Source organism: Carcharodon carcharias, chromosome 15 (genome assembly GCF_017639515.1).
Source record: "Carcharodon carcharias isolate sCarCar2 chromosome 15, sCarCar2.pri, whole genome shotgun sequence".
NCBI lineage: Eukaryota > Metazoa > Chordata > Chondrichthyes > Lamniformes > Lamnidae > Carcharodon > Carcharodon carcharias.
In genome coordinates, this window is record NC_054481.1 from 55291197 (window position 1) to 55311979 (window position 20783).

Here is a 20783-nt window from a genome sequence, read left to right on the forward strand (position 1 = left end):
CACAAAGTCCTGTGCCTTTGCAAGATTGCATCCATGACCTCCTGGATATCTTGTGCATGGAGGCTTGCGAGATCCTGCACAGGTTCCCTTTGGAATCCTGGAAGGGGCCACCGAGGTAAAAAATTAAGTACTACTGTCACTTTCAAGCCTCCATGCCCCCGTGGCATCAAATCCTTCAGCAGATGCCATATGTGACCGACCAATTCCCTAGACATGTGCAGTCTTCGGCTGCAGGAATGATAGGCACCATCTATAGACCATGGGTCTAGCAAGGCGCCCATGAACGATGGCTCACTATGGATCTTCAGCTATGCATGCAGCAGGCTCTGTCGCCTCTTCATCTTGAGGAAGGTGGTCCTCCCTTTGCTGAACCAGGTGCCACTGTCTTCATCTTCTTCTCTGGTCTTTGTAGGTCATGATGCATACCGCTAAATCACCAGGCTCCATGATCCTGATGTTCTCCTCCTTTAGGATCAAAGACAGAGAGATGTGTGGGTTAGCATGGATGTACTAAGAACCTCTCTTAGTTAAGTCTAAAGGCCCTTTCATGCATGCAGGAGTGTGCTGGCCACCTCTTGGATGGCGAGTGTGTGGTGCGCTCATTGGCTGTCTGAAACTTTACCACCTCCGCTCCACTCCACTTGACTGATTGGTAGCAGATTCAGCCACTGGATTGCATGCTGTGCTCTCAGCTGAGGCGCAGGCATTCTCCTAACCTGTGCGGCAAGGCAACGCTGTTAGCTTGAACCATAATGGATACTGATCCACACCTTTAATAAAGACATTGCAAGGGGCTATGAGCGCCTCCATCAGTGACTGCCCAATGGCCACCTTTCGCAAGGAACTGGCACAACTTGCCTAGTTGGCCAATTGATCTGCTGCCCCCTAAAGCGCACATTAATTTGCAGTCTGCGCCCAAGAGGTGAAAAGTTCTAGAGCATTTGGTAGCACTTTCATGCTTATGCATTGCTTGATTAGGTAGAAAATCTTCAGAGGTCCGACTCCAAGTACGTCAATGGAGCTGCAGCTCAACAGTCTCAGTTGTGGAAGAATGCTCACTTTTGGCAAGCTTTTCCAAATGCATGGCCACTTCCCTCACCTCCCCCCCCCCCCTCACCCTCAACCCCCCAGCATGTGCTTGAGTATTTCCTTCAGTCTTGCTCCCCACCCCACCACTCACCACCCCCCACCCCTAGTTGACCCACACTGGAGGTCTTGTCCCGGCACCACACTGAAAGCCAGCCAGGATAAAGCGACTTGCCTGTGCTCTTCGCAAATGCGCAGCACCTCTTCCTTGATGTGCTATGGGCAATGCTTGCAAATGCTGCATAAGATTTTGTGCACTCACCTCTAAGTTCCCATTGAAGTTCAGTTCACCAGGTGCATGCCTTTTAAAGGTGGTTGTGAAGCACTCTAGTCTGAAGTCACGCCGACGTGGGCAGTAAATTTGACATTGGGGGATGATTCCAGTAAGCAGGGCTTATAATTAGATGCAAAATTTAATGACATTCCCGATGTGCAGTGGCAAGAATCATGGCCTGTCATTGACGAATGGAATAGTTTCACAATGGTGTAAAACTGATTTGTGGTCCCTTGCCATATTGCCCACCCCTGTTCTTCATGACGCCTGACGTCAGCGGAGCCGGACAATTCCGGCCTATGAATTTTCTTTTCCCTGCGGATAATGCCATGTGTATTGCATTATGTCTTTAAGTGAGTATGTCTATAATCTGTATACATCATCAGACAGGATAATAAGTCACCTGTCACATGACACAGTAGTTGGAATGTGTTTGTTGACCAGGCAAGATGTATAAGCAAGAGCTTTCCAGCAAATTTATATATTACTGTAACCTTTGAATAAAAAAACTAACAACATTGCTTACAGTCCCACCTGAATGATTGATGTTTGAAGGATAGAAGGAAATGCAACATGGTGGCAGCTGATCAGAATTCAAAGATTTTGAGCTATTAGGACACACCATATCCAACATAGTAGCAACATTTGGAACTTCAAAGATTTTGAAGTTAAACTCCACAGACACTGCATTGTTATAACTTCAAAGACATTTGAAGATTCTACACATTTAATGATCATCACATGCAGCACAATAACATTGCATCACATATTAAAAAGAAAACCCACAGCTTTTCGAAGTTGGGAACTCAAAGAAACAGAGAACATTGATAGAGCATCAGATTCAACTTGAAACTGCACCAGCTATATTCCAGGGAAGCAGAAGTTACCAATAGAGCACCAAGAGATGAGGTACTATCTGCAGGCTGTACTCTGTTTGGGACAGTGAGTAACTAAAGAATGGGACTACTGGATCAGCAGCAAAGGGATTGGGCCAGTGCACATCAATTCAAAGGCAGGCTTAAAATAAGGCTAAAAAAAAGCCATCACAGCCTTTACAGCTATTTGGAGGGGTCATGGTGCTATTCACATCAAAAAACTGCTTTGTAGGCAAAGCCTGAAACAGCACGTGAAGGGGAATAATGGTGCTAAAGACCCGCAGTGCCATTGAGTTCAGAAACAGGGTGCAGCAAGTAAAAGTACTGCAGCTAACCAGATCTGCAATGCATTGAAACCTTTCTGTGGAGGAAAGCAGAAAAGCTTCTTCCCACCTAGAAAACAAATGCTGATCAGTAAATGTTGGTAAAATTCTCGTGTATGAATTGGAATGCTTTCCAAATTCAAACTTTTCAAAAAGTAAAGCTGTACTTCATTGATTTTGCTGTATAAGAACCAGATAAATAAGCAGTCAAAATTAAGATAACTATCAGGAATGAGGGGCTTCAAAGGCTGAATACCTCAGGCATATCTGAAGATGATGAGAAAGACCCTAGGAAAATATGGACCACACTAGAAGATTAATTAGATATCTAAATCAATTTTATATAGGTAGAAACTCGAAGAGTCAATCGACTAATTTGTTAGTTACTGCAAGGACAAAGGCAGACACTGTGACTTTCCAAAACTGAGTTATCTGGAAGAATTACAGAGCTGGTAATGCCATCGGCACCCATTGAAACTTTTCAAAAGGACCTCCTAGACAAGCCAAAAGATCTTGGCATCGAAGCTTTATTAAAAGATGGGAATAAATACAAAGCTGTTCTTGCAAGTTGACAGGTTTAGCAAGCACTAGGTGCAGCTTCAACTATTGTCACTGTAGCCAAGATTGCGAAACCGAACAAGCCATGTGGAAGATGTGGACTTCTTCATCCACCAAGAAGCTATCCAGCATATCACAAGCACTGTAAGGCATGTGGTATTAAATAGTATTGGCTACATTAATGCAAGAAGTGCACACCAATGCCAAGCTATAACCATGTAAAAATATATGCAATACACTGGCAACAACAAAGAGCTTGCCAGGCATAGAAAGCATATACAAAGTCACTGAAAACGCAGACAGAATGGAAAATGATGATGGCGAGTGGCATTGTAAACATTAAAGGTCCATCAATGCAATCACACCACTGGAACGTCCACACTCCAGCTTTATGACCAAAGGAAAGATTTCATACAAAACTGTTTGGAAAGAGATTCATTGTAAAAACAGACCACAAACCCTTTGAAATGATATGGTGGAAGCCTTCATCAAGTACACCACCTATGTTGCTACAATTATTGATCAAAATTCAAGAATACAATTGTGATGTTCGCTACAAGCCAAGCAACCTGATGGTTACTTCAGACAGGTTACCAAATCCAACAAAGAATGTTGATATTTCATTGGATCTGTAAGTTGATTCACTGGATACAGAAGTCACTGGATACAAGTCGATGATGAGTGTTGGGCAACACAAAGTCAACGATTACAAGAAAGCACATACAAAGACCCAATGGAAACCAGTAATACTGTGTGTCCTAGGAAGATTGGAAAACACACAGTGAAGGCTAAAGTTGATACCAGGGCTAGCGCCAATATCCTTCTCCTAAGCTTAGTGAAGGATATGTACCTCCAACATTGAAAGGCAACGATAGAACCAACTACAACTAAGTTAACTGTATATAATGGAACGGTGATACATTACATTTGTGCAATTACACTGAAATGCAGCTACATTCAATCAGCATGGTCGTTACAGGTCTTTTATCTTGTTGATACACAAGGTCCAGATACAGCAGGTCTATCAACAAGCAGAGATCTTAAGCTCATTACCATTCATAGGATCAACAAGATACCAGTGGGAATACCAGTTTTAAGAACAATGGTTTGAGTCAGTTCTCAACTCAAAATCTAAATATCCAGACCAGTTTGAAACAATCAACAGTTTTAAAGGTAATGCAATCTTGCACCCTTGAGAGAATTTAATTCTGTCATTGCACCCTCTTGAGAGCTAGCACATCCAAGAAGAAAAAGATTGAATAGACAAAATGGTGTAGGCTGATATTATCCATAAAGTACAACAGAACATGGACTGGTGCAGTTTGATTATATGTGCGGTAAAGAAAGATGAAATGATTAGGGTATGTCTAGACCTGAGATGTCTTAATGGAACATCTGAAAAATGCTCACACAGATTTCAGTGTTAGAGGAGTTGAATCCAAAGCTCACCAGTGCAAAATTCTTCTCCAAATTGGATGCTAAAAATAGTTACTGGTCTGTCCATCTGATGGAAAGCTCTCAGGAATTGACAACATTTTGGACATCGTCCGGAAGGTACTGTTTTCAAAGATTGCCTTTTAGATTATCAAGCAGCCAGGACTTGTTCCAATAGCACAAAGCCCAAGTCACTGGAGAGGTTCCAGGATGCATATGCATCACCGATTATATTGCCATTGTTGGTAAGACGAAGGAAGAACAGAATCTCAATTTACAACTCGTAATGGAGGCAGCACAGCGTGAAGGCCTTGTCTTCAATAGTCAAAAATGCAAGGTGTATATGTGTCACAATAACCTTTTTGATTCTATACATTTGAGCAATGGTACTTGTCCAAATCCAAGCAAATTGGTGGACTTACACTCCATTCCTCCTCCACAGGGCAGGGAGAGTCCACAGTATTGTCTGGGATTGTTTAACTTCCTTGCACCATATATTCCTGAATTTTCTCAGAAGGCCTCATCGTTCAGGGAGTTATTGAGGAAGGAGGTACCATTCATATGGCAAGAAGGCAATCAGCACATGTTTGAGGCATTAAAGAAGTCACTGGCAGAGGAAACGCCCTCATTCTAGTTTTATGACCCAAGGAAAGAACCACCTTGGAGGTAGACGCATCACAGAAGGGGCTCAGACTTTGCATTCTGCAGGATGGAAATCACATTACGTTCAGATCAAAGAGCTTACTTCCCATGCAAGTAAATTATTCAAATATAGAACTTGAGATGCTAGCTGTTATGTTTGGTATAATACGATTCCATACATAACTGTTTGGAAAAGGATTCATTGTAATAACAGGTCACAAACACCTTGAAATGATATGGCAGAAGCCATCAGCAAGTGCACCACCTAGGCTGCTACAATTATCGATCAAAATTCAAGAATACAATTGCGATGTTCACTACAGGCCAAGCAACTTGATGGTTACTTTAGATACCATGTGCAGGTTACCGAATCCAACAAAGAATGTGGATATTTCATTGGATCTATAAGTTGATTCACTGGATACAGAAGTCAAAGATGTGTTACAAGAAAAGATATACAAAAACCCAGTGCTCCAGTCACTGCTGTGGAAGACCATAATCGAAGGTTGGCCTGATGCACTGCAAGAAGTCCAGAAAACCTTGGAACCATTTTGGGTCTTCTGAGACTTATTAGGAATATCTGGAGGCATAGTATTCAAGGGTAGACAGGCTCTAATGCTTGAATCACTCAGACCAGACACTTTGAAGCAATTGCACCTAGCTCACATGGGCACTGAGCACACTAGACGTCTGGCAAAAGAAATAGTATACTGGCCAGTGATCATCAATGATACAGAAGACTGTGAGGATGTGCAAGGCGTGTCAGGCATACCAGCCAAGCCAGCACAAGGAACCAGTGATACTTCATGAGATTCCATTACACCTGTGGACTAGAATTGCTACCTCTTAAATTTTTGCAATGGTGATTTTCTGCTTGTAACTGACTATTTTTCCAAGTTTATTATATTTTGACAACAACATGATACATTGAGCGCAGCCACTGCCAATACGCTGAGTGCCATTTTCAGTTTGTTTTGAGATGCCACAAGAAATTGTCTCAGACAATGGTCCTCAGTGCACAGGCAAGCCATTTTGAGACGTGCGTGTAAAGTGGGTTGCTCACATTACATCATCATCACATTATCCTCAACCAGATGGCCTGGCAGAGGGCTTGGTTCGAATTGTAAGTCCTTGATTATCATGCGCCGGGGAGCAAAGCTGGATTTACAGGTTTCAATACTACACCTAAGGGCAATGTAGTATAAGGGTCTGGCACATATAGGGTTAATGTGGGACTGAGTATAGTACCACCCACATGGTGATGCAAGTGAACACATGACCCACACCGAGGGGTTAGTGTGATGTTGGACAAAGCCATGTGCAGGCCAAATATGAAGACCTAGCTTGTACACTTTATTGTATATTTTTAAATAGTTCTAGTAGTTAATAAAGACTTACAGTTAACCTGCTAAAGATATGACGACTTCATCAAACCTACCAACACCCCACAACAGACAATGCTGTTGAGTACAAGTTTATCTTCACCAGCTGAACTTATGTTTGGGAGGCAAATTCAAACAAGCCATTACCTATCCAAGTTTCTACATGTACATGATGAGCTACTGGAAAAACAGGGGAAGATGAAGGATATGCATACTGACATGCAGGAGTTTCCATCTGAAATAACTAAGGTTTGTTGAGAGCCAAGGTGACACCAAATGGAGTGACATTACGCAGAAATCAATGTCAACTTAGGGATATGTTCAACTATGCAACACCCAACAATCCTATCGCAAATAGAACACATTCAAGGGTGAGATCTGAACATAGCTTTGTGGAAGATCATGGTGAAGACAGCCAGTGCAGGATTGCTGTGCAAGAAAGCAACACACCTATGGATCAAGACCACTGAGATATCAGAGATTTCAGAGGTTTCATTGTGACCCGATCAGGTCATATTAGCAAACTACCTTTACTTTCCAGAGACTCGTAAGTTTGTAGAGTTCTAAATTCACAATGCACCAAAGTTTGCTGCATTGTAAACAATGTTATGACATTCTTGTTATTATCTGTTTATTTATTATAAGTGTGTACTCTTAACTTTGGTTGGAGGTCTTGTGGTGCTGTGGGAAGTGTTCCTGCTTCAAAACCAGAGGGTCCAGGTTCAAGTCCCACTCCAGGACTTGATGGCCACGAAAGGTGTATTCGTAACATGGCTAAACTGGTTGATTATCAACCTGTAAATCCTTCCAGTACACCTATGGCAGGTGGTGAGAGTCTCCTAGTCAGCCATGATTGTTGTGGACTGGTCCCCCTCAAGATATAGCCTCTGATGACAGGCTAGTGACCTCTTGCAGGAAAAACTAGTTACACGTGCTTTGCTTGCCTCATGTGCCTCTAGGAAGAGAATCAAGAAGAACCCTAACTTTAGAAAAAAGGGGTATTGTAGTATATCTTCAAGTATGTATATCCATAATCTGTATACATCATTAGATAAGATATGATATCATCTGTCTCATGGCACAGTAGTTGGAATGTGTAGTTGACCAAGCAAAGCCACTAGAAATAATTCTCCAGCAACCTATATATACTAATATATACCTATATATGTAATCTTTGAATAAAGAACTGACAATACAGTTTACAGACACCTGAGTGATTGATGAGTTGGTGTTTGAAAAATAGAGGGAAACACAACAATATGGAATGCTGGCTTTGCGCTCCTGCCTTGCTTCAGCCAACTCTGGCCATATCACTGCAGGAAGGTGCTGAACAGATAGACTAGAATCCTAAGGAGTGCAGTGACCACTTCACACCTGGGCATCCCCTGGCAGAGGGTTTAAAGTGTTCCAGTGCAGGGTTAGAAATAGGCTGGCTGTTTCACATCTTGGCTGTGGTTTCTCAATGGATCATTGTGACCGAGGGGAATGTATGACATTTCAATTGAAGTTTTAAAAAGTGTCATTGAAGTGGGATCAGGTTGAGAAATGGTTAGCAGACCTGAGGGATGTGACTTGCAACTGAGTCAGGTCTAACGAGATGATAGCCATAGAAACATGAGAACAGGAAGAGGCCATTCAGCCTCTTGAGCCTGCTCTGCAATTTATTTAGACCATGGTTGATTTGTACCTCAACTCAATTTTTCTGCTTATGCTTCTTGATGCCCTTACCCAACAAAAATCTATCAACCAGTCTTAAAAGCTCTAATTAACCTCCATTTATCCCAAAGGCACCCACAGCCTTTTGGGGGAGAGAAAAAATGGATTTCTACTGCTCTTTGTATAAAAGAGGGCTTCCTGATTTCACTCTTAATTGGCCTGGCTCTAATGTTAAGATTGCGCCCCTTTGTTCTTGATTCCCTACCAGAGGAAACAGTTTTCTTTATCTATCCTGTTGAATCTTTTTATTATTTTAAACACTTCAGTCAGATTGTCCCTCAATCTTCTATGCTGAAAGGGAGATAAGCCAAGGTTAAACTACCTGTCCTCTTTCTGGTGAATCTGTATCCCCATCAAAGCCATTTGCCCATAGTTTGTGGCCAGCACCAAAGCAAGGGTGCTTGCCACTGACGTCACAGTAAGCCTTGCTGAGAGACCTAGTGATTTCTGTGGTAAAAACTTCAACTATATCACCATGCAGTGGGTTGCAACTGATGCAGCATTCTTTACTGGGGGTTCCTAATGTGGAGCTGTGGTGATGATGCCATCAAGCTGTGCAAGCAACCAAATACATTGGCCTGAATTTTGCACTTATTGGGCCCGTGCAATCAGAGGGCCTGGGAGCGGACAAGAAACTGCTGCCCAACCATGATCGGCCCCTGACTGCAATTTCACGCTGGCTGGCCAATTAATGGCCAACCAGCATGAAATGCGCCCTGAGAAAGGCTCCGCACTGCCGATGGGGGGCAGAAAGAAGGCAGGCACCAACGTGACCACAGGTGCTGGTGAGCACTTCCACTGAGCTCCCTAAAGAAGGACAAATGCCCCAGGGAGCTGCAGACCTCCAAATAATAAAATAAAGCACAAAAATGCTGCAAAACATCTCCATGCAGTATAATCAAGCACCTGAAAACATATCTCATAAAAAAACAGTCCCCAGATATTTCTTTTTATTTTAAATCCTAACAGAGATTGCAGCCCGCCCTTGAATGAGGTTTCACCAAAAATGTGAAGCTCGACTATCCAATTGGCCCATCCGTCAGCCGTAAGGTTGGACAGGCCACAAAAGATCGCTTATTATTGGGCTGTTAGTGAGCTTAATTGCCCGCTTAATTGTCAGCGGTAGCTCTTCCAACTTTTGCGTGCACCTGCCGAGCGAAATATCACGCAAGTGTGCGATAACATCAGGACGCCCGCCCTATGTCATCTCACGCAATTTTACACACATTCAGGATGGGCACGCACTCACCCACAGGACGTAAAATTATGGCCATTAAATAATTTTCACAGGCAGTAGACCAGGTAAGGAAAAGCACTAAATTAAAACCACTTTTAAAAATATATACATAAAGCAAATTAAAGATTGGGACTTAAACATGAGGTGAAGATAGAATATGAAACACTCTGAATAACTTTTATTAAAAGGCTTATAGTTAAAAAATTTAGTTTAAAAAAATCTAGTAAATAATCATAATTGAGACATTGAACGACACTGCATGAATGTAAAATTATTCTCTCAGAGCCAGTACAGTTGGTCAGCAATACTTGCTACTCTCATCACTGTTATAAATCCGGTCACACCTGCTTGAAAAAGGTATAACGTTTTATGGGACAGAATTTTCCCATTGGCATGTGGGGGCAGGCCCCACATTTCCATGTGTAAAATGACACGTGGCAAGCGTCCCGACCTCACTGCGCGCCATCGCGATATTTCGCTGGGCGAGCGCGCGATGATGTCCAATGCGTGCCCGCCATTAATTAACGGGCCACTTAAGACCCTTGACCCACCAATCGATTTTTCGGCACCCGTGCAATCTTCAGGTCGGCGCACGGGCGCAACGGGCAGGAGGGTAGGACACATTTGTATTAACCTCATCCACGGGCGGGATAAGAGGTCTCACTGGGGTTACGAGTGTGCACAGTCAAGTATTTATTTATGAAAGTTTTTGAAACTTGCCCGTGTGATCTGCAGTACTTCAAAATGCATACCAATCGCTTTATCAGGACTCTTAACCTTCAGGTCAGCACACTGCAGTGAGTAGTCTTTTCTGGGCCTGCAGGTTTCAGGAAGCTTTCCCTAAGCCTGGGAATGGGAGCTGAACTGTCCACTAGAGGCAGCTTCTCTGAGGAGGAAAGGAGGGCTAGAAGGGGGAGGAGGCCAGGAGTGCACATTCAGCCTCCAGGGGAGCCACTTTTGGGAGGACAGGCGCAGGCACAAGGGGCGCAGGATCAAGAGGTAGTCCAAGGCAGAAGGAGCTGCAGAAGACGCCACTATCCTGCTGCCAGGATAGACAGGCAGCGAAGCAGAGGTGCAGTGCTGAAGGAGGCTCCGTCTCTCAAGGGAGACAGTCAGCTATATCTGTCAGATGATAGGGCCTGAGATCTCTGCTAACTGTATGGGTGAACACCCCATGCCGGTGGCTCTGAAGGTCACAGGTGCACTCAACTTCTATGCCTCTGGCTCCTTCCAAGGGTTGGTGGGTGATCTTTGCAGTGTCTCCCAATCAGCTGTCCACACTTGTGTCAAGCAGGTTACAGATGCTCTGTTCAGGTGTGCACTGACCTTCATCCACTACAGTTGGGACCAGGCAAGCCAGACACAGTGAGTCAGAGGCTTCGCGGCCATTGCTGGCTTCCTCCGCGTCCAGGGTGCTATAGACCGTACACATATGGCCATCAAGACACCAGCAGGTGAGCCCGATGCCTTTGTCAACAGAAAGGGCTTCTACTCCATGAATGTGCAGATAGTGTGTGACCATAGGATGCTGATTCTACAAGTTTATGCAAGGTACCCAGGCAGCTCCCACGATGCCTACATCCTCAGGCACTCCCAGGTGCCAGGGCTCTTCAGTGCTCCAGCCCGGCTGAATGGATGCCGGGTGGGTGACAAGGGCTATCCCCTCAGAAGGTGGCTCATGGCGCCTCTCCGCCATCCAAGAACAGAAGCTGAGCAGCGGTACAACAGGAGCCACGGCACCACAAGGGCTGTGGTGGAGAGAACTATCGATCTTCTCAAGATGTGCTTCTGATGCCTGGACCGCTCAGGGGGCGCACTCCAGTACCCCCAGATCATGTCTTGATGATAGTTGGTTACATGCTGCGCTCTCCACAATCTAGCGCTGGAAAGGGGACGCAGTGGACGATGAAGACGTCGACGCAGTGGCTGCGGCTGCACATGATGAGTCGAGCTGTGAGTCCGAGGATGAGCATGCATAGGGACACTGAGGGGGTAGACGCTGACCCGGGCATACTGCAGGGAGGCAGGGACACCAGGGAGGCTTTAATCGCACAAACCTTCAGCTAGCACACCACAGATGGACCACCAGGATAAGCCTGGGCTGTTGGCTCGATACTAGACACCTAAGTGCAAAATCTGCCAGGTTAGGAACAGAACTAAGGGCCTCGTTAATAAAGCTGAATGTCCCACAAAGCACTCATTACAGTTCTGGAAACCATACACATGCAGAAGAGGCACCCGCAGCCATTATGACATATCTGAATTTAATATGTCAAGCTAACCAGCTTATTCCAAAAAAAAGAGAATAGTGTTAGAAATCAAAACAAATCATTAGGACCTCATCTCGGGCCAACACAAAGCACCAGTGAAAAACCCGTGGTGTGCCTAAGGTGCCTTATGTTTTCATTTCCAGGTGCTTCGTCTTGATGCGGCCCCATCACTTGGAGTGGCATCTGAGACAGCCTGCTGACTGCTGTCCTGTTGGCCTCAATTACCTTGGCAGTTGTCCTCTGGCCCGTGGAGCCAGTGCTGGCCCCACCTGGGAAGGAGCTGCCAGTTCCACAGCTGGCATCTCCCCAGTCGTCGCAGCCTCACCAGATGCTACGGTCACTGGGAGAGGGGTGGTAGAGCTGCCGCCCTCATCTAGAATGCCATGAGAGGTGCCGGTAGTGACACCAGGCAGCTGCTGCGCCAACGTGAGGTCATTTCAGACCTCCCTGCTCATCGTGGATGGATGGACACCCAGGTGGGAAAGCTGATGCCCAAACCATCTCCCACACTGGCACTGACCAGCTGTGGTCAACGCCGATGTGAGGGCTTGCTGGTCAAAGCTTATCCCCAGGAAGGCCTGACGGGTCTCCTGGAGCAGCCTCTCCACAAGAGTCGCCAATCTCTTCATGGAGGACGCATGGTGCTCGGATATGTGGCTCATTGCTTCGGTGATTGCCCACATATACCCCTCCACCACGGAGACTGAACCAAGCATAGTCTCATGTATCTCCCCCAGATGCTGCCACACACCCGGCCGCATTTCCTGCACCTGCTGCATTGCGGACGACTCCAGAGACACATCATCAGGCACCGACTGAGCATGTGCCTGGTCCCCTGCAGTCCTGTGAGTGCTGGCACCATGGGTACTTTCTGTCTCTGCCAGCTCCTCCAGTGGACCTTGGCGCATGGCGCCTCTCCAGATCCAGGGCCTCCTGCTCGAAGCAGCTAAGAATGTAGATCTGCACCTGGCCGCTGCCAATCCTCACACGCTCTGCCATGTTATGACCTTTTTTCTCCTGAAAATAAGAGACGAGCATTGATTAGTTCAAATTGCACATGAACTGTCTTTGCGCATGGCCCACCCCAACCAGAGAGGGACATATCAGGGCTGCAGTGCCTCCTCACCCCGCAGCTGCCAAACGCTCACACAAAGATGCTAGGTCTGCTTCCCCCCCCCCCCACCATGGACACATGCTGCCTACATCACATTGGGCAGCGCACGGTATATCCTTCCATAGCAAGGAGATGCAAGCACATGGAGCACAGAGTGCAGCAGATGGTTCATTGCCATGCCACCTTGAAGCTCCCCTCCCAGCATGTCATCACCCTGACTTGGACATGTGCTGGAGTTCAAACACAGCGCCTAGGTGCAGCTCCTCCAGGTTGCCCCCAAACTAGTCATGTGGGACTCAGTGTAACACATGCTGCGGGAACAAAACACATCTCTTCATCAACCTCTCAGGCTGACCTCAACATGGGCAGTATCTGCTGGCCCACCCAGCAAAGGACAAATGCCATCAATTATTCAATGCAGTGACAACACTCAGACTTGGGGGGGGGGGGGGCGGCCGGGGGGGGATGGCGGGGATGCAGCAGAGGGGTAAGCCGACCTGCTGGGTTACATGACCATTGCCAACATGGTACTCACCCTCCCAGAGTGCAACAAATCATTGAGGCACTAGTGATACTGGATCCAGGTGCGCCACACCATGTCCCAGGAGCTCACCATCTCCGCCACCTCCTCTCAGGCATGTTTTGTCATGTGGGGGGGCTTCCTCCTCCCATCCTGGGGAACCAGCACCTCCTGCCATGCTGCTCCTCCTCGAGGAGGGCAGCAAGGCAGTCATCTGGAAAACGAAGGACACACTGGTCCTCCGCCCTACCCTCTGGCCTGGCCTGTCCCGCTGTCCTACCCTCCAGCCTGGCCTGCTCTGCTGACCTATCCTCTGGACTGGCCTGCTCACCAGAAGCCCTCTGGTGAGCCCTTCCACTTGCCATTGTGAGCAGCCTTGCAAAGGCTGCCAGTGCTTCATATAAACAGGCCGCCAGGTCGGCATTGGACCCAGCGGACAGTGCAGTCTTGCCACCGCCCACCACTCCCGCTATCCTCGGGAGTCGAGCATTATGCTGGGTGGGCCTTAATTGGCCCGCCTGCATAAAATGGCGGCACAGACACGATCATGGATGGCAATCGGGTCCACGCCCGCTCCGATCCCCAGCAACCAGAAAATTCAGCCCATGGGGTTTCTAACAGTGATCTGAGAGCAGGAAAGGGAAATTTCCAGCTGATTTCAATAATTGTTGGTTCTGTAGGGGGAGTGGAGAGGAGCGTGGGTCCCAAAACGTGGCATGAGTGACAGACTACAACTTCAGGATTTACGTGCTAATCTACATATGTGATACATCCTAAAGTTGTGGCCACCTTCAGAAGGGTAGTGAATGTGAACACTGACAATTCACCACCAGTCCTCCCTGCAAAATCCAGGCCAATATATCCTGCTAAGCTACAGTGCCCAAAACTGAATGCAGTATTCCCAATGGGCTCCAACCAGAGCTTTATACAAAACTAGCATTACTTCATTTCTTTGTAGTTCAGCCCCTTTTAGATAAAGAATGAAAGTGTTTGCTCAATTGGCAACATTGCACTTCCATTCTGGGGCTTGATTTGTGTGGGAAATGAGAACTTGTGCACTACAGGGCACTAGTTTAGGAGCTAAGGTACATCAGTTGGGCAGAGGATCTTTCATCCTGTATATAACCTGTGCTGAATCTAACCAGGCAAGATTCTGACACAATGCTGGTCTTGCTTCAAGAAACATAAACAAAAAGATTGCTGCACCCCTTGTATTCACTTTAAAATGGTTTTAGGAAAGGCCAAATGTTCTTCCATTTTTACTCCATTGCCCCCCCTTATATTTTTAAATGGAATGAAATGTTTATAGTACTTTAGCACCTGCATAAAATTAGACATTATTATTATTAATAAGTACGGTTCTGTTTCCTCACGCCACAAAAATGCTTTCACCACCATGAAACTGTGGTTGGTCTTGATGAGAATTAGTTCTGTCTCATGTGAACCTGTAATTTGTAGTTATTATCCATCAGTCCAAAATCAATATCATTTTATAATTCAGTCTGTCAGTGAAGTACACAGAAAACAGTTCAATCAAGAAAAGAAAACCTTGACAGAACTGCTGAAGTTAAAAAAAAGGATAAAGTTTCATCTCTTTAGGGGGCAAACGAGGCCGAGCCCCATCTACCAAACCATGTCAAGTTTGCTACTGGACTAACGAGACCAGACCCCTCTACTGAACTAACCAGGCCCTCTGAATTTTCCCACTCTGCTGTTGCATCTTCACTAGCAAATTCTTTCAGATGTGTCCCAAGGAAATTCACCCTGTTGGCTACCCAAACCCAATGATCAATATCATATGGGTGCCAAGTGTTTTCAGAGCTCCAACCAATTCGACTTAGCACCATTGGGAGAGGGAAAGGGAATGTTTTGGAGAAAGCTACTCAGCTTTCTTTAAATCAACAATATCAAAAACGTTTAAAACTTTCAAAGGCCACAAATTTCTGAGCTGGCAGCTCAGAAAGGTGTCAGCTGTGGTTTGGTGGTTAGCATTCTCATCTCTCAGTCAAGAAGGCTGTATATTTAACCCCTATTCCAGACACTGAGCATAAAGTCCAGGCTGACACGCCAGTGTAGAACTGAGGGAGTGCTACACTATTGGACATGTCACCTTTCGAATGGGATGTTAAAGCTGAGGCCCTGTATGCCCTCTTAGGTTAATGTAAATAACCCCATGACACAATTGTGAAGACCAAGGGAGTTCCCCTTTGTGTTTTGGGAACTTTCTGTGGTCAAATTAGCTGCCATGCTTCCTAAATATTGTACTTCATTGGCTGGAAAGTGATTTGGGATGCCCTGGGATTGTGAAGGGTGTGATATAAATGCTCTGAAGAAGAGTCATACAGGCTCGAAACGTTAACTCTGTCTTTCTCTCCACAGATGCTGTCAGACCTGCTGAGTTTTTCCAGAATTTTTTGTTTTTGTTTCAGATTTCCAGCAACCGCAGTATTTTGCCTTTATCATTATGTTGTATATAAATTTAAGTTGTTTATTTCGTGTATGGACACTCTCATTAATGGGAGCTGCAGAACAATAGCTGAATGGGAAGGAAGTAAAATGAAGGAAGGAGCATAAGGAAACACCAATGTCACATAATTTCCAGTCAATTAATTGACATGCCCAGGAACAAAGCAAGTTCCCTAACCTGAATAGCGATGAGTGTTTGCATGAATTTCACAATGTTTACTCAACAGTCATTGTAGGCTTAAAAAGCTCAGCTTTGCTTTAGCACTGGAGTAATACATTGTATTATGACCTGCTCTAACCCTCATGTTTTTATAAAGCAGTGTGGCAACTCACTTTTCATGACCAATGAGTCAAGGAATTCACTAAAAGATAAGTAAAAATCTTCCACATTTACTCCACCATACTCCAGATGTGGCAGCAAACAATCTTAAAATATAAGTCATTGATCTGATGCCTAAAATATAAAACAGTGGCAACTGTTTTCTGATGAGCACCCACAATACCTATATTTTCTCTATTTAGAGGCACAGGCTAGACTATCAATTAATAGCTAAAGTCATTTATTTCATCTTCCTGTAACAATCGTGGTTTGTTAAATGATTACTTTGTCTAGTATGGAACTCGCTACCACATTGTTCAGGTGAATAGCAGAGATGCATTTAAGGGGAAGCTAGATGAACATATGAAAGAGAAAGAAATAGAAGGTTATGAAGGTTATGCTGGTAGGGAAAGTTGAATTAAGGTGGGAGGAGGTCATGTAAAGCATAAACACCAGCATAGACCAGTCGGGCTGAATGGCCTGTTTCTGTGCTCCATATTCTATGCCATTCTATGTAATTGAACTACGTAAACCAGGAAGGCTCCCAGTCTTGATTCCTGGTCTATGCTAAGTCAGTTGGTCACAGTCACTAAGTACCAAGCAAATGCAGGACAGGGACTCGGCTCACTGAGGAGGAGCTGCTGATAGCCCTGTCAGGGCCTATTGGCAAGTAGCCTCCCCCAGTTGGCACCGTCAGTTGAGAAGGAAATTGGTAAGTGATGTTCAGATTCCGTAGATGTGTCAAACATGTGACAAATTGACAAGGTTAAAAAATCATGTCATAGAAACTTGCAGCACTGAAGGAGGCCATTCATCTTATTTTGCTGGAACTTTGAAAGAGGTACCTACTTAATCCCATACCTATTCCCTCAGCCCTGCAAATTTTTCCCGATCAATTATATATCCAATCCCCTTTTGTCTACTGAATCTGTTTCCAGATCATAACAAATTGCTGTCATAGTCATAGAGCAATAGAGGTCTACAGCACAGAAAAAGGCCCTTCGACCCATCAAGTCTGTGCCGGTCAAACAGGTACCCATTCTAATCCCTTTTTCCAGCACTAGGCCCATAGCCTTGTATGCCATGGTATTGCAAGTGCACATCCAAATACTTCTTAAATGTTATGAGGGTTTCTGCCTCTACCACCCTTTCAGGCAGTGAGTTCCAGATTCTCACCGCCCTCTAGGTGAAAAACTTCTTCCTCACATCCCCTCTAAACATCCTGCCCTTTACCTTAAATCTATGCCCCCTGATTATTGATCCCTCCACCAAGGGGAAAAGTTCCTTCCTGTCTACCCTATCTATGCCCCTCATAATTTTATACACCTCAATCGTGTTCCCCCTCAATCTCCTCTGTTCCAAGGAAAATAACCCCAATCTATCCAATCTCTCCTCCTAACTAAAACTCTCCAGCCCAGGCCACATCCTGGTAAATCCCCTCTGCACTCTTTCTAGTGCAATCACATCCTTCCTATAATGTGGATTCCAGAACTGCATGCAACACCCTAGCTGTGGCCTGACCAGTGTTTTATACAGTTCCAGCATAACCTCCCTGCTCTTATATTCTATGCCTCGGCTAATAAAGGCAAGTATCCCATTTGCCTCCTTAACCACCTCAACTATCTGTCCCACTACCTTAAGGGACCAGTGCACATGCACACCAAGTCCCTCTGATCCTCGGTACTTCCCAGGTTCTACCATTCATCATGTATTCCCGTGCCTTGTTTGACCTGCCAAAGTGCATCACCTCACACATATCTGGATTAAATTCCATTTGCCACTGATCAGCCCATCTAATCAGCCCATCTATATACCCCTGTAATCTAAGGCTCTCCTCCTCCCTATTTACCACCCCACTAATTTTCGTGTCATGGCGAACTTACTGATCAACCCTCCTACATTCAAGTCTAAGTCGTTTATATATACCACAAGAAGCAAGGGACCCAACACTGATCCCTGTGGAACCCCACTGCACACAGGCATCCAGTCACAAAAACACCCCTCGGCCATCACTCCGCCGATTCTGGATCCAATTTGCCAAATTGCCTTGGATCCCATGGGCTCTTACCTTCATTATCAGTCTCCCATGCGGAACCTTATCAAAAGCCTTGCTGAAGTCCAAGTAGACTACGTCAAATGCATTGCCCTCATCTGCACACCTGGTCACCTCTTCAAAAAATTCAATCAGATTGGTCAGGCACGAACTCCTCTTAACAAAACCATGCTGACTGTCCTTGATTAACCCCTGCCTCTCCAAGTGTAGATTAATTCTGTCTCTCAGAATTGCTTCCAATAGTTTCCCCATCACTGAGGTTAGACTGACTGGCCTATAGTTCCCTTGTTTATCCCTTCCTCCCTTCTTGAATAACTACCACATTGGCTGTCCTCCAGTCCTCTGGCACCTCTCCTGTGGCCAGAGAGGTATTGAAAATTATTGCCAGCATCCCTGCTATCTACTCCCTTGCCTCACTCAACAGTCTGGGATACATTTCATCCGGGCCTGGAGATTTATCTACTTTAAGCCTGCCAGACCACTTAGAAACTCCTCCCTTTCTATGCTAATTTATTTAATTATATCACAGTCCTTCTCCCAGTTTTCATGCCCCCTTTTTGCTCTCCTAGTTTCCTTTTTAAGTTCCCCCTAAATATTCTATACTCCTCTGGGGCTTCTGCTGTTTTGAGCCCTCGGTATCTGCCATAAGCCTCCCTTTTTCTCTTTATCCAATCCTGTATATCCCTCGACATCCAGGGTTCCCTGGATTTGTTGGTCCCACCCTTTATCTTTACTGGAATATGTTGGCCCTGTACTCTCCTTATTTCCTTCTTGAATGAATCCCACTGCTCTGACTCAGATTTACCTAAAAGTAGCTGTTCCCAGTCTACTCTGGCCAAAAGATATCTCATCGTATTAAAATTGCCCTTCCCCCAATTTAGAACTCTGATTTCTGGCCCATCCTTGTCCTTTTCCATAACAGCCTTGAATCTAAAGGAGTTATGATCATTATTGCAAAATGCTCTCCCACTGATACCTCTACCACTTGCCTGGCTTCATTCCCTAAAATTAAGTCCAGGACCGCCCCCTCTCTTGTAGGACCTTCTACGTACTGGCTTAAACGTCCTGGATGCATTTTAAGAATTCCGCTCCCTCTAAACCTATCACACTATGACTAACCCAGCTAATGTTGGGGAAGTTGAAACCCCCCACTATTACTACCCTATTATTTTTATACTTCTCTGAAATTTGCCTAAATATCTGCTCTTCTATTTCTCTCTGACTGTTTGGGGGCCTATGGTACACTCCCAGCAATGTGATTGCTCCTTTTTTGTTTTTAAGTTCTACACATACGGCTTCATTGGAGGAGCCTTCTAAGATGTCATCTCTCCTTACTGCTGTAATTGATTCCTTGATCAATATTGTGATACCCCTTCCTCTTTTACCCCTGTCTCGCCTGAAGACTCTATATCCTGGAATATTGATCTGCCAATCCTGCCCCTCTCTCAACCATGTCTCTGTGACAGCAATGACATCATACTTCCATGCGTTAATTTGTGTCCTCAACTCATCTGCCTTATTTGTCAGACTCTTTGCATTAAAATAAATACCATCCAACCTTGCCAAACTCCCTTGTGCCTTAACTGGCCTATAATTTCTATGCCTCCCAGACTCACTTGCTCACTCTTCTAATTTTGGTTGTGCATCACCCCCTGCTGAACCTCCTCTCAGGATCCCATCCCCCTGCCTAGTTAGTTTAAATTCTCCCCAACAGCACTAGCAAACCTCCCTGCAAGGGTGTTGGTGTAATTCCAGTTCAGGGGCAACCCATCCGACTTAAACAGATCCCACTGTCCCCAGAAATGGTCCCAATGTCCCAGAAATCTAAAGCCCTCCCTCCTGCACCATCCCTCCAGCCATGCATTCATCTGGACTAACCTTCTATTTCTATACTCACTAGCATGCAGTGCCTGGAAGTAATCCAGAGATTACTACCTTTGAGGTCCTGTTTTTTAAATCTGCTTCCTAGCTCCCTAACTTCTGCTTCTAGGACCTCATCCCTCTTTCTACCTATGTCGTTGGTACCAATATGTACCACAATCTCTGTCTGTGTGCCCTCCCTCTTTAGAATGCCCTGCAGCTGTTCAGTGATGTCCTTAACCCTGGCACCAGAGAGGCAACATACCATCCTGGAGTCATGTCTATGGCTGAAGAAATGCCTGTCTGTTCACCTTCCTGTTGAGTCTCCTACCACTATTGCTCTTCCCCTCTTTTTCCTCCCCAGCCCCGTGCAGCTGAGCCCCTCTCAGTGTCATGAGCGTGGCTGCACTCCCCAGAGGAACCATCACTTTCACCGTTTTCCAACACAGAAAAATGGTTCTCGAGCGAGATGGATCCCGGGGATTTCATGGCTATCTGCCTGACGCCTTTCTTCTGACTGATGGTCACCCATTCCCCCTCTGTCTGCACTTCCGTAAGCTGTGGGGTGACCACTTCTAAGAACGTGCTATCCACGAAACTCTTAGCCTCCAGCTGCCGCTTAAGCTCCGAAACTCAGAGCTCAAGTAGTTGCAG

At 45.5% G+C, this 20783-nt stretch overlaps 1 protein-coding gene across 1 annotated transcript in view; it reads left to right on the plus strand.

Annotated features, from left to right (window-relative positions):
* Positions 1 to 296: 296 nt before the first annotated feature.
* LOC121288377 (protein ELFN1-like) overlaps positions 297 to 20783 on the plus strand; it is a 40275-nt gene continuing 19788 nt past the window's right edge. The window contains exons 1-4 of the mRNA XM_041206930.1: positions 297 to 408; positions 979 to 1007; positions 4531 to 4670; positions 6607 to 6823. Of these exons, the coding sequence (XP_041062864.1) occupies positions 297 to 408; positions 979 to 1007; positions 4531 to 4670; positions 6607 to 6823 (498 nt within the window). The remainder of the gene's footprint in view (positions 409 to 978; positions 1008 to 4530; positions 4671 to 6606; positions 6824 to 20783) is intronic.